The sequence below is a fragment of the Capricornis sumatraensis genome, chromosome 19 (assembly GCF_032405125.1).
Source record: "Capricornis sumatraensis isolate serow.1 chromosome 19, serow.2, whole genome shotgun sequence".
In the NCBI taxonomy this organism is placed as follows: domain Eukaryota; kingdom Metazoa; phylum Chordata; class Mammalia; order Artiodactyla; family Bovidae; genus Capricornis; species Capricornis sumatraensis.
The window spans coordinates 75,291,374-75,304,531 of record NC_091087.1 but is presented as its reverse complement, the minus strand read 5'-3'; the positions used below and the strand labels follow the sequence as shown (position 1 = coordinate 75,304,531).

The following is a 13,158-nucleotide window of genomic DNA, read 5'->3' as shown; positions in this document are numbered from 1 at the left end:
AGTCATGGGCCCCGAAGACAGTGGCTTCCCCGTACCCCAGCCTGCAAGGACTCTGTCTGGGGCATGGTAGGCACTCACAGTGAACACTGAGGGCTCGATTTGCCACTGAAACTCTGACACGATTTGAAACTATTGCCTACCCTTAGTGAAGCCAAAGAAACCAAAATGGAAATGTTGGAGTTTGGAAAAGAGCTTTATTGCAGGGCCGGGCAAGGAGAACAGTTGGCTCATGCTCAAAAACTCCAAACTCATTGATGGTTCTCAGGAATGTGTTTTTTTTTAATAGGCAAAATTTGGGGTGAAGACTGCAGTATGTGACTGTCTTCTGATAGGTTGGTGGTGAGAAAACAGGCTAGTGTCCAGGAGTCTTGTGCTCAGCCTGGAATTACCAGCCTCCACCCGGTGGGGCCTAAATTTCTGCAGGGGAGCTCAAGATACGTTGTGAAGTGTATCCCCGGGGGCAGCGAGGAGGCAGGCGGAGGGGCCAGGATCCTGTTTCCTGACAGCTCCTGCTTTGTTTCTGTGTTCCCTCACTGCCCTGGTTAGTGACTGTTTGAGTCTGCCTTTTGGACTCAGGGAAGGTGTAGGAGTCTGAAGCCCTTTTCCTATAAACTATAAACCAGAAGGGGGACACAGAAGGGCTTTTGTACCCAGGATGGCCCCACACTGATGGCTTGGTTTTACAGCTGTTCTGAAGAATGGTTTAGTCATGGACTAAAACATCAGACCTATCTCCCATGCCTGCTGAGAAAGATTCTTGGTGTAATGATCTTAAATGCCGTGACAGTGCTACACAGAGAACATGCAGACGCCACTGCCCAAGTTCTTACCGATTTCTCTGTAGAGAGATTTTAGTAACCAGATGTCCAGTTCAGCTTATTTTCATTTATTGAATGACCATGTGACTGTCCACATTCATGTTAATAACAGTTTAAGTTGGACTTGTTTTTGAAAGTAGTCTTGCAAAGTTTATTGGATTTTTTAATAATACAAGGATAAAGAACAATTAAAAGCTAAGTAAACTGGAAGATATATTCATTCCGTTAATAATGTTTCTAAGATGAAATGTACATGGTATTATGTCATCATAAGCTTTCCTAATTCTGCTTTTCTTTTTCTCTCCAAATATTGATTCAGGGGTACTGCTGTTGAATCATTGATATTTTCAGCATTAACTCAAGTTAATGCAGGTTATTCCATATTTAAGCTCGTATTCCCTTCCTTAGGTTGCACGTGTCGTGCCTGCAGTCACATTTAAGCCTCTCCTTAGGCATGCTCATGCATACGGAGAGCGCCACAGGTAGTGCTGTTACCCTGCCGGAGTGCCTTCCCATGAGCGGGTGGAAAACTACGGCAGAGCATCACAGATGCTTGTACTGTAGGACTGTCCTGTTCTTGTTTGATGAGAAAATGTTTGATTCCTTTTGAAGAAGCTAATCCTAAAGAAAACAAGCACTTCGTCCAATGTCCCTGCCACTTAGCAGATTAGAGGTTCATCTCCTTACTAATCACCTTCTCTCTTTTCAGTATAAAATCTGCTGGTCAGTGCTCATTTCCTTTAGGAGGTTAAACAAGGGACCTGTGGAAGCTGCTTTGTAGGCGCAGGAAACCTGTACCAACAGCAGGAAGTTTGGGCTGCTGGGCTTCACACACAGGATGGCAATGAGGGGGTGTCCAGCATTTCTCTAATATTCATGAAGACAGGAGATCCTGTGGATTCCGCTTAAACTGTTTTTAGTGTACAGAAGTGACTGTGCATTTCGATTTTCAAAGCTAGCTATTCTGCTCTCTCGGTAGGAACAGCGTTTACATTTCCTGAAGCAGCAGGAGCGCCGTCAGCAGCAGTCTGTTTCTGAAAATGAAAAGCTTCAGAAACTGAAAGAGCGAGTTGAAGCCCAGGAAAATAAGCTGAAGAAGATCCGTGCCATGAGGGGACAAGTGGACTACAGCAAGATCATGAATGGCAATCTGTGTACGTGCCGTGGCCCAGGGTGCCCACGCTCCCTGGGCGCAGGCCTGGGGAGACAGGCTGCTTCCAGGCGCCTCAGCCATAAGCTGATGCCAGAGCTCGCTCTAGGGAAGCACTGGAGCTCTGCTCTGCCATCTGCAGCTGCCGGGATGCGTGGTGAGATGAGGGGATCTTAGAAGACCTTAGTAGTGTTTTAGGGAGACCCCGTCTGTTACCTCGCTTGCAGCCACCCTTTGGCTTAAGACTCGGGTCCTCTAAAGACTCAACTCACGAGGGAGGTTCTGTGTTAACTGAACAGCCAGCTTTATCTGTGTGTCAGGCTGAGCACACAAATGCTCAGTGTGTGTGCGCATGGATTGTCAGCTTACTGTTCCGTTCAGTTAGCGCCCGCTTTAGCAGGAGTAGTGTCAGTCGCTCAGTCATGTCGGACACTTTGCGACTCCATGGGATTCTCCAGGCGAGAATACTGCAGTGCCCTTCTCCAGGGGACCTTCCCAACCCAGGAACTGAACTCTGAGCTACCAGGGAAGCCCGGTGCCTGCTTCATGTTACAGTGATGAGCAAGATAGATTTGGGTGGGCCTGCCCTCACAGAGTGGTATCTTCGGTGCATTGAGCTTCCCAAGTGGCTTGACCAAAGTAGCTTTGGGACAATTGCCCTAATTTAAAGACATTCAGGTTTTTAAACATTCCCTGGTGGTCCAGTGGCTGAGACTCCTTGCTCCCAATGCAGGAAGCCTGGGTTCAAGCCCTAGTCAGAGAACTAGATCCCACACGCCATAGTTAAGACCCAGCACAGCCAATGAAATAAGGGATTTCTCCAAAATTAAAATATTCAATAATTAGTGCACACGACTGTCTTCTGAGTAGCCGCGTGCTCCACAGACTTGTTGAGATATGCTTCAGGTTGTGCACCTTGCAGGTTTCTCTCCAAGGATGATGTCAGAGCTGAGTTAAAGGTATAGGAATGAAGAAATGTCACCCAAAAAAGAGCAAAATACCATGGAAAACTCAGTCAACTAATTATGTTTTTTTCTTTACTGATGGAAATTACAGCTGCTGAAATAGAAAGGTTCAGTGCCATGTTCCAGGAAAAGAAACAGGAGGTACAGACTGCGATTTTAAGAGTTGATCAACTCAGTCAACAACTGGAAGATTTAAAGAAGGGAAAACTGAACGGGTTCCAGCCTTACAATGGCAAGCTGACTGGACCGGCAGCAGTGGAGCTAAAAAGACTGTACCAGGAGCTTCAGGTGACTCCCTTGAGTCTGAGGAATGATTCTGTTAAAACTTCCTCATTTTGGGTGTCCTTCCGGTGTAGGTTGTAAACCTCAGAAATTGAAAATGAATGAATTCTAATTTAATAGTAGGCACCAAATGTATTCAGTACAAAAGAATGTTTTGAACAGCTTTGAGCTATAATTCATATAGTTTATGATACACCCAGTTAAAGTTTACAAGTAAGTGGTTTTCAGTATCTTCACAGAGTTCTGTATCCACCACCACAGTCGATTTTAGAGTATCTTCACCACTTGCAAAAGAAACCCCACGCCTCTTCGCCATCACCCCACAACTCCCTACCCCTCTAGCCTTAGGCAACCATGACTCTACTTTCTGTCTCTCTGGATTTGCCTGTTCTGGAAATTTCGTATGAATGGAATCAGGCAGTTGTAGTTCTTTGTGAGGGACTTCTTTCACTCAGCATGTTTTTAGTACAGAAATTTGATATGAATTTAATTGGCAATATAATGAACAGGTAAAGAACTAAGCTTCAGATAATACCTAAGGCCTTTGTATAAACTGTATTTTGACAAGATAGATCCCTGTTGTTGAATCCTTGTGTTTGTCAGCTTGGGCTGCTTTAACACTGCAGACGGGCCTGTCTCCCCGTCCTGGAGACTGGAAGCCCCAGAGCAGAGAGCTGGTAGACTCCACTCACGGGGGGCGCGGTGGGGGGGGCTGCCTTGCTGCTGTGTCCTCGGCCGCTATGCTTTCTCTCCCTCCCACAACCCCAGCGTGAAGGCCCAGCCCCCTGACTGGTCAGTCACACGGGACCAGGGTGGATCTCGGGAGGACAGTCGTCAGCGGCCCTCAGGAGCTGTGCTGCAGGTGGTTTGGACAGCCAGAAGCAAGCTTTGTGCTTCTGTTAGCACTTGCCAGAAAAAGGATTCTATCACTTTACGAAATGGGGATTTTCAGTCACAGGGAGTAAACCGGCTGATGGCTGCCTTTAAGTTCTGTAATATAAATATTACCATATTAAAATGGCATGAAATAAAGTATTATAAGAATTTATTACTTTTTCTGTTTTTAAGCAATTGTTAAAAAGTGCAGTTTTTAAGAATTGTTTTGGTGAAATGTGATGAGTGTGTTGTATTTATTTACATGCATTTCCAGCTCTTTGACTGCAGTCAGACTTAAAAAGCACACGTCGCCTCCTGTTTGGTGCCGGTGTGTGTGTGCGGGCACCTGTGTGCGTCTGAAAGAGTTTGACGTGGCAGCGCGCATTCACCTCCCGTGCACAGTGCACTGTGACGCTTTCTGTTCTCTGCTTCACATTTTTAAAGTTCTGGCTAACCCATTAAAACAACATAAAAGGGACTTCCTTGGTGGGCCAGTGGCTAAGACTCCAAGCTCCCAGTGCAGAGGGCCTGGGTTCGATCCCTGGTTAGGGAACTATATCCCACATGCCACAGTTAGAGTTTGTGTGCAGCAATTTAAAAAAAATGATACAGGAACATTCAGTTTGGTGTTCGGACTGTCCATGGGTCTCCTGCGTGGGGCAGAACCAGACGCCTCTCCCCAGGTCCCTTGGTGTGTCCAGGACGGGCCTCCCACCCCAGCTCCCCAGGACCATAGGCTTCTTTCCCACTGTCATTACAGGCGCTAGTCCTCTGTACGCTCGGAAGACACATTTGCAGATGTCTGCTCTTTTTTTGTTCCGTAAGAAGTACGTTCCGGCTTCATCCATGCTGTACCTGTAAAATATTTAGCACCTGGGATGATGCCTGTATGTAAATACACATAAGAACCAAATGTTGCTTTTTTTCTTCTTTTTTTAATCCCCCTAACAATGAGAATTTGACCTTTTAATGAATACAAGTCATAAGCATTGTATTTTCTGTTCTACAGATTCGTAACCAGCTCAACCAGGAGCAGAACTCAAAGCTGCAGCAGCAGAAGGAACTCCTGAACAAGCGCAACATGGAGGTGGCCATGATGGACAAGCGGATCAGCGAACTGCGGGAGCGCCTTTACGGGAAGAAGCTTCAGGCATGTGGAAAAGAAAGTATTTCTGTGAGATAAAACACTGAAAATGGTTCGTCCTCAGAGTGTACATCTTTGCTGTAAGGCCATCCTGCTGCCCACCACTGCCATAGCTGATAGAACACGAATTGGCCGTAAACCATAAAAAATGGCAGTAGAAGTAAGTTCTTGTTCCCAAAGACACAGTTGTTTCCTGGAGTGTGGGATCAGGCCAACCCGTCTGCACCCCAGACTGCTGTTGCTCACCGTGCACCCTCCCCAGGCGGCTCTGTCTCTCTCCGCTGGCGAGCCCTGGGCCCTGGAGTCGCGGTTCAGGCTGTGCCCATGGAGTCCTTGACCTTTTGTGCCTGATGCACTTACTGTGAGCTGAGGGCCGCTGTAAGGTTCTTAGAGGTAACCCATGTGGAAGGGCTTTGTAAACTCTTGAGCAAAGTGCTGTATAAGGGGTTAGTGCTTTTTAAAAATGTTTATTTAGTATTTTGACTTTCAAAGGTAATGAATACTCACTGGAAGAAAGTTAAAACAGTATGTGCTATGTCGCTTCAGTCATGTCTGACTCTTTACAGCCCTGTGGACTATAGCCCACCAGGCTCATCTGTCCATGGGATTGTCCAGGCAAGAATACTGCAGTGGGTTGCCGTGCCCTCCTCCAGGGAATCTTCCCAACCCAGGGGTCGAACCTGTGTCTCTCACGTCTCCTGCATTGGCAGGCGGGTTCTTCACCGCCAGCGCCCCCTGGGAAGCCCCCTGAACAGAACAGAAATGTTTAGGGAGGCTTGGACAGCATGCTGGCCTCCTCATTCTCCAGGGATGATACTTGTTAGTGGTTCCAGTCTTTTGCTTAATACAGACAGAAAAGTATTCAATGTTTAATTGAAAATGGAATTGTAGGAATTACATTATAGCTCAGTTGGTAAAGAATCGCCTGCAATGCAGGAGACCCTGGTTCGATTTCTGGGTTGGGAGGATCCGCTGGAGAAGGGACAGGCTACCCACTCCAGTATTACTGGGCTTCCCTTGTGGCTCAGCTGGTAAAGAACCCGCCTGCAATGCGGGAGACCTGGGTTCGATCCCTGGGTCAGGAAGATCCCCTGGAGAAGGCAAAGGCTACCCACTCCAGTGTTCTGGCCTGGAGCATCCCGTGGATGGTATAGTCCATGGGGTCGCAGAGCCGGACACGACTGAGCCACTTTCACTTTCACTTACATCATTTACACTGCTCTGTGGCCAGTCTTTTCCTGTTTAACTGTAACGTGGGTGTATTTCCGGTCAGCCCTTCATTCCTTGTGTAACTTCTGGTGGTTCTCTATATCCCGGGGCCCGTGTTCCCGTTTTCCAGCCCTGTTGTCAGTAGAGCTCCCCGAGTCTTGATGTTACTCCAGCACGTCATGAGTGTCTGTATCACAGGGAACGTGTGGGGGGATGGGCACTGCTGTGTGGGGCGTCTGGCTGGCCCCACGTTCCCCCAGCGGTGCTCCGGGCTCCGGGGGAGCAGGGCCTCAGTGCAGAGCTGACTGGCCCCGCCCCTCAGCAGTGGAAGGGGAGCGGGCGGCCCGGCAGCTGGGACAGTGCCCCAGGGGTCCCTCGTCCTCAGTGCGTGCTGCTCTCGCAGTGGACCAGCACCGTTGGGGCGGCTCAGGAGGCGAGGGCTGGGCGTCAGGGGCTCCCCTGGTGGGGTGGGGGAGACAGCCCAGAGGAGGACAGGTGTCAGGGGCCTCAGCTCAGTGTTCTCAGCTGCAGAGGCTCTTGGCTACAAAGCTGCACTGTTTTCTTTTAACCAGGGTGCCTAGAGGTCAGTGGTTCTCTGTAACGCCCTGATTTCAGAGAATGGTTCCCTTTTCTCCCAGAGACCATGGGAGAGGAGGCGTGCCCTTGCTCCACACTTGCTTACATTTCAGTCTTAGTGATGGTGGGTCAGTCCTCTGTGCAGCCTGTGTGGAGATCGATCAGTCAGTCACCTCATTGTAAGGAGTTGTTGATGCGGGTGTGGAGACTGGCACCCCCCAGCTCTGGGCAGCTGGCCTACGGCCTGAAGAACCCAGGGAGTTGCTGGTGCTGCAGCCTGGGTCTGAGGCTGTCTGCCCACAAAACTCCCTCTGCTTCCAAGAGCCTCAGTCTTTTCCTCTAGGGCCTTCAACTGATGGGCCGTCCCGGCCACATTATGGAGGGCAATCTGCTTTACTCACAGTCTGTTGATTTAAATGTTAAAAATACCACCACAGCCGCGCCATGTTGATGGGTAAAATTAACCATCCAAAATGGCTATACAGACTTTACTGCTTATTGAACCCGATACATCAGGGCATCTCCCTGAAGAGGCTGGTGCTCCTGCAGAGATGTGTCTCCAGCCCAAAGGTTTCTGGCACCTTTGAGCAGCTGTCAGAATCATGGACCCTGGGACTTCCCTGGTGGCCCAGCGTTAGGGCTCCACGCTCCCGTGCAGGGGGCCCCGGTCCGATCCTGGTCAGGGAACTGGGCCCGCATGCCACGAGTGAAGGCCCACACGCAGCAACAGAGATAAAGGGTGCTTTTCATCTTGTGGACCGTTTCTCCAGGGGACCAGTGCTCACGCATGCGGGCTTCTGCGAGCAGCTGGAGGAAAGGCATGGGTGTCTCACCTCGAGCCTGTCTGGGGAACTCTGAGGGTCCGTGTCTCCCGTCAGATCTCTGGTTGGCACGCTTTTGTGGTGGGGCAGTGTCACGAGACCAGTGTCCTTGCTGAGAAGGGCAGAACAGCCTCAGGGAGCTGCTCAGAGTCTTGCCCGTCCAGACCCTGTCACTGTGTCCCATGCATCTCCTTCAGTCCTTGTGACAGCCCTACCCCCAGCTTTTCAGACAGGGCCGCAGGGGCTCGGAAACAGTCAGTCACTTGCCCGAGGTAGCACAGTGACTGAGTGGGAGAGGCCGGGCCCAGAGCTCAGGCTCGGACGATGCCTCTCTGCCCGCCCAGGTGTCTCCACTCAGCTCCTGGTCTTTACCACTCCCACCCAGGTCGGTGTTATCAGGGCATCACCCATACAGGGCTGGGCCAGGGCCCTTTCCGGAGGTCTCACCGTTCCTAGGCACTGGGCTCCCAGGCTGGTGGAGCTTCCTACGTGTGGCTCGGGTCTGAGCCGTCCGTCATACTAGGCTGACAGTTCTCCTGACCCTTCCTCTCCGTGTTGCAGCTGAGCCGCGTGAACGGCACGTCGTCGCCTCAATCACCCCTGAGCGCGCCCGGCAGGGTGGCAGCAGTGGGGCCGTATATCCAGGTGCCCAGCACCGGCAGCTGCCCCGCGCCCGGAGACCCGGCGAAGCCCCAGTCCCTCACCGGCGCCTCGAGTGCTGCCCACGGAAGGTCCAAATCCGGTGAGTGGCCCTGGCCCTCTTCCAGGGAGAGCAGGGGGGCAGGGAGGAGAACCGGGGGGGCAGAGGCCTCAGAAGGGCCCCACCTCGCACTCCAGCCCCGGTGAAGTGTCCCTTGAGGCACATCGTCGTCTCAGGCAGCTTTCAGGGAGCTGTGCGCCACCATGGTAACAACAATCCTGAGACCGGAGCGGGCCCTTTTTTGGACTCAGCATCCTTAACTCTGGTTTCTGAAAATACAGCTTAGTTAAGACCTGGGTCTCTCCCACCAAGGTTTCCTTTCCCTTGAGGGCGCTCGGTGGCCAGCAGGGCGCCTCCCTGCAGCTGGGCTGCTGCTCGTCCTCCTGGCCCAGCTGCCTCCCCAGGGGCAGAGCCCTGTGGCTCAGGGGTCCCCAAGCTCGGGGCCATGGGCCGGGACTTCCTGTCAGATCAGCGGTGGCATGAGATTAGAAACAAGTGCACAATCAGCGTAATGCACTTGAATCATCTCGAAACCACCCCTTGGCTCCTGGTCCGTGGAAACACTGTCTCCCACACACCGGTCCCTGGTGCTGCCAAGGTTGCGGATCACTGCTGCAGCGGCTCTGCCTTCCCCGCCAGCACGGGCTCCGTCCATCAAAAAGTCCACAAACCATCCCTTTGGCCCTCACCACCCTGAGTTGGCGGTGTGACCAGACTCAGGCCTCCGGCTCCATGCGGTGCATAACCTCTCTGAGGATATGGGGTCCCTGCAAGCGCCCCAGCTTCCCAGCCAAGCACAGCCCTGGTCTCCATGGAGAGGCCACACTCCTTTCTCAGAGGAAAACAGCACATTCAGAATGCCACGTTTGACCCTGATGCATCCGGTGCCGGGTAGGGAGACGTCACGGCAGGGGCTGCCCGTCACGGGGGTCATGGAGCGCAGGTGCAGCTGCCGCTCGTCACTTGCCACAGCAGGACCGCCGGCAGGCCGGGCCTCCATTCTGGGGGCTTCACGGGTGGCGGTCGCTTGCCTGGCACCTGGTCTGAGTGGCCGCGCCGCTGGAGGGCTTGGGGGTCGCCCTGACCCCGGCGGGATGAGGCGTCCCCAGCCTTCCTGGGCCACATGCCCTGGCACAGGTCCCTTCATGGCCGTGTCTCAGAAGCCACATGGCACACGTAATCTGCATGAAACTTGAGTTGCAGCTTTTATTGAGAAGCTGTTTGTTTATCGTTTGACCCACCCGATGGTGAGGGTAGATGATCATCGGGTCCAGTGGCAGGTAATTAGCACAGCCAGGTCCTGCTCAGTTTAAACGCTGCCAGCCCGCCCGAGCTGCTGGTGGCTCGCAGTTCCCTTCTCTTCATGGGCATGTGCTGGTCTGCCTGGCCAGAGCCGCCAGGAGGAGCCCCTCACAGGGGCTGGGAGGCCGTGTCCCCAGGGTTCGGCTGCAGCCCTGCCCCCTCTGTGCTGCAGGGTGAGTGGGCGCAAGGGCCCCATGCCAGCCCACAGCCCGGGCGGAGAGCCTCAGTGAGAAGGCTCCCAGGATACTCTAACGTGCCCTCGGCTGTCCTTCTGGTTCCGTGTCGTACAGATGGCCATGGTCAACCCAGAGCGACCCGTCTGTGGACAGTGTCGGACCTTGACGCCGGGCCTGGCCGCGGCCCATCGCAGCGCCCCGCGAGCCCATTTGCAAAGCGTATGTTGGCCGGCAGGCCCGCTGGGGAGCTCTGGTGACGCTGCCAAATCTGCAGTTCTTCCAAACTGACAAAGGCTGCTCCCCGCTCAGACCCAATCACCACCTCCCGGGCAGGAGTGGCGTCTAGGCTGGGCGGGAACCCAGACCTCCTCAGGAGGGGCCTGACAGGTGTCAGCCCAGAGGGGCTGTTCTGGTTCTGTTTTTACAGAATGAAGATGATTTTCTGAGTTCATTATGAGGCTTTGAGTTCTTGCTTCATGCAGGAATCTCCCATCACACTTTCAGATGGTTGACCGTTGCTAACAAGAATGAATGGGTCTTCTTTATCTTCTGCCTCATCCTGAAGAAAGAGAAGTCCTAGTCCCTCTCCAGTGCCTTTGTGCCTGATTTCCACGAACTCTCCTGTGGGTCTGCCATCTCCGGAGCTGCTGGCAGCCACGTTTCCTGAGACCTTTAGCGAGGCCAGCCGCCTCTCCTGCGTCAGCTCTGTTTGTTGCCCTTTAGCCTGGGGTCTGCTCTCAGTGCATCCTTGGTGAGACTGCGCGTCTGTGGCCCACACGGCCCAGCCTGAGAGCACCAAGGGGCGTGAGAGTGCACACACCTCCAGACGGGGAGCGGCATGGCCCACAGCGAGCAAAGTGGTGGCTTGGCCTGAGGCCTGGGAGTGCTCGCCAGGGCTGGGAGCTTGGCTGGGCTGAGCAGGGAGGCAGCGGGCGCGCAGTGCTGCAGCCACAGGCAGGCTCTGCCTCGGAGGGGCCGCTGCCCGGCGCCCTCTGGCCCTCTCCAGGACGCGCGAGGCCTCCCTCTCACCAGGGGCGGTGTGAGCTGCAGGAGAGCAGCTGTCTGGGAGGGGGGCTGCCCAGCCGCCCCTCAGCCACCCCCACTGTGCTGGCAGGCGGCAGGAGGGTCTGGACAGTGCCCCAGGCATCCCTTTTCCCCTCCAGTCCAGCCCCTGCCACTGCAGAGAGGCCTGACCCTTCCTCCCTGAGAGCCAGCCTGTGCCACCAGGCTCTGCAGCCTTTCTCAGCCTTTCTCAGTTTGGAAAACGCTGTTGAACGGTGTGCCTTTTCGGTGGCTTTCCTGAGAACCTGGGCTCACTGGCTTTCTCATCACTGCAGTGGATTGATGGCCTGCTACGCCAATCACTGGGAACTGTACCGCTCTCCTGTGAGCATGAATTATTTTCAGAGGATGGAAATTTCTAACAGACTAAAGCCAAATTTTTCTTCTAATCCCAGAAGCAGTACAAGTCAAACCTGTTAGGAAGTCAAAAGATAAATCTTTTTTATTGCTGTGTGTAACTATATTTGTAAATAGTGTTTGAAAGCCCTGTGCCAACGCTTGTTTTGCTTGTTGGTGTTGATGTAATGGGTTTAACTTGTATTTCGATGGGAGCTGAGAATGTCTCTCCAGCCCCCCGGCCCCTCGCCGGGGCTGGCACATCTGTGTGCTTGGTCGATGAGTCTCTGCGCACCTGAGAGCCCCGTGGGTGCTGGCGAGGCCCCTTGGCAGTCTCTGCGGCTGCCCGTGTGGCTCCATCAGAGCGTGCTGTCTCAGAGGTGATTTTTTTGCTTCTGGCAGAGGGTTATTCTTACATTGGTTCAGTTAATTTCAAGAAAAATTTTGCTTAAATTCTGTGTTCTTTTCAAGTCAATGATGGAAACTGGCCAACCTTAAAACAGAATTCTAGCTCTTCGGTGAGACCACCGCAGATCGCCGGCGTGGACTGGAAGGACACGAGTGGTGAGGGGCCGCTCAAGCAGGGGCCCGTCTCGAGCCAGCCCATGCCCCTGTCAGCCCTGAGTGCTCCGGAGAAGCTGGTAGGTCATCCGTCTTTGTCCAGAACACAAACAAGCCTGTAGCTGACCACACCCCTCTTCAGCCTTCGTCTTCATCTAAGGGGTAGGAGGTGTCATGAGGCAAACTAATCCTGTTAGTGTCCACGTCATACCCAAGTCTGAAGGAGTTCACGGCCCTGAGCACGTGGGCTGGGCGTGCGTGGGAGGCCTGTGGTCAGGGTTGTCCCCCTGCTGTGCGACCCCCTCGGCGTGCCGCACCTGCTCACGGGCCCCTTGGAAGGACAGTCCTACTCTGTACTCCTGTGACCAGGGGTGGAAACATGCTGAGCTTGTCAGAAGCTGACTCTGTGCTCCTCTCTCATATGTTGATTTAGGGCATGGAGACCGGCAAAGTGCCGCCCCCTCTGCCTGGTGTAAGCAAGCCGCTGCCCCCAAGCTATGGGACGTACCCAAGTCCTGCCCCTGTGGGCCCGGGCTCGACCAACTCCCTGGAGAGGAGGAAGGAGGGCAGCTTGCCCAGGCCCAGCGCAGGCCTTCCCGGTCGGCAGAAGCCCGCCCCGCTGCCCCCTGCGGGCGGCCCGCACCAGCCGGGCTCCTCGCAGCAGATTCAGCAGAGGATTTCTGTGCCCCCAAGTCCCACATACCCGCCTGCAGGGCTGCCTGCGTTTCCAGCCGGAGATGGCAAACCCGAACTCCCGCTGACTGTGGCCATTAGGCCCTTCCTGGCTGATAAAGGGTCGAGGCCACAGTCCCCCAGGAAAGGACCCCAGACGGTGAATTCAAGTTCCATATACTCCATGTACCTTCAGCAAGCCACACCACCTAAGAATTACCAGCCAGCAGCGCACAGCACCGTGAATAAGTCGGTTAAAGCAGGTATGCTGGGCGTGTACTCCTCCTGGGGCTGGGAAATCCTATTTCAGAAAATGCCAGTCTGTACCCTGAGTTCTGGGCCATAGGCTGTTTAGGGTTAGACTTGATTCCTAGTGACATGTGGCTGTGGGCGTCTGTGTGAGCGGGGATAAAGCTGACATTCACAGAGCGGTTCTGCCGGTAGACCTCAGCTCCCTGACTTCCCGTCTGAGTGCCCACCTGCCCACGTTACTCCGGAAGTCCAGGCT

At 53.7% G+C, this 13,158-nt stretch overlaps 1 protein-coding gene across 1 annotated transcript in view; it reads left to right on the top strand.

Moving 5' to 3' along the window:
• The window catches only part of PPP1R13B (protein phosphatase 1 regulatory subunit 13B), a 73,595-nt gene that overhangs the window by 54,778 nt on the left and 5,659 nt on the right, over nucleotides 1-13,158 (top strand). Inside the window, exons 6-11 of the mRNA XM_068991089.1 lie at nucleotides 1,798-1,972; nucleotides 3,025-3,221; nucleotides 5,101-5,241; nucleotides 8,403-8,583; nucleotides 11,889-12,058; nucleotides 12,412-12,913. Coding sequence (XP_068847190.1) covers nucleotides 1,798-1,972; nucleotides 3,025-3,221; nucleotides 5,101-5,241; nucleotides 8,403-8,583; nucleotides 11,889-12,058; nucleotides 12,412-12,913 — 1,366 coding nt within the window. The remainder of the gene's footprint in view (nucleotides 1-1,797; nucleotides 1,973-3,024; nucleotides 3,222-5,100; nucleotides 5,242-8,402; nucleotides 8,584-11,888; nucleotides 12,059-12,411; nucleotides 12,914-13,158) is intronic.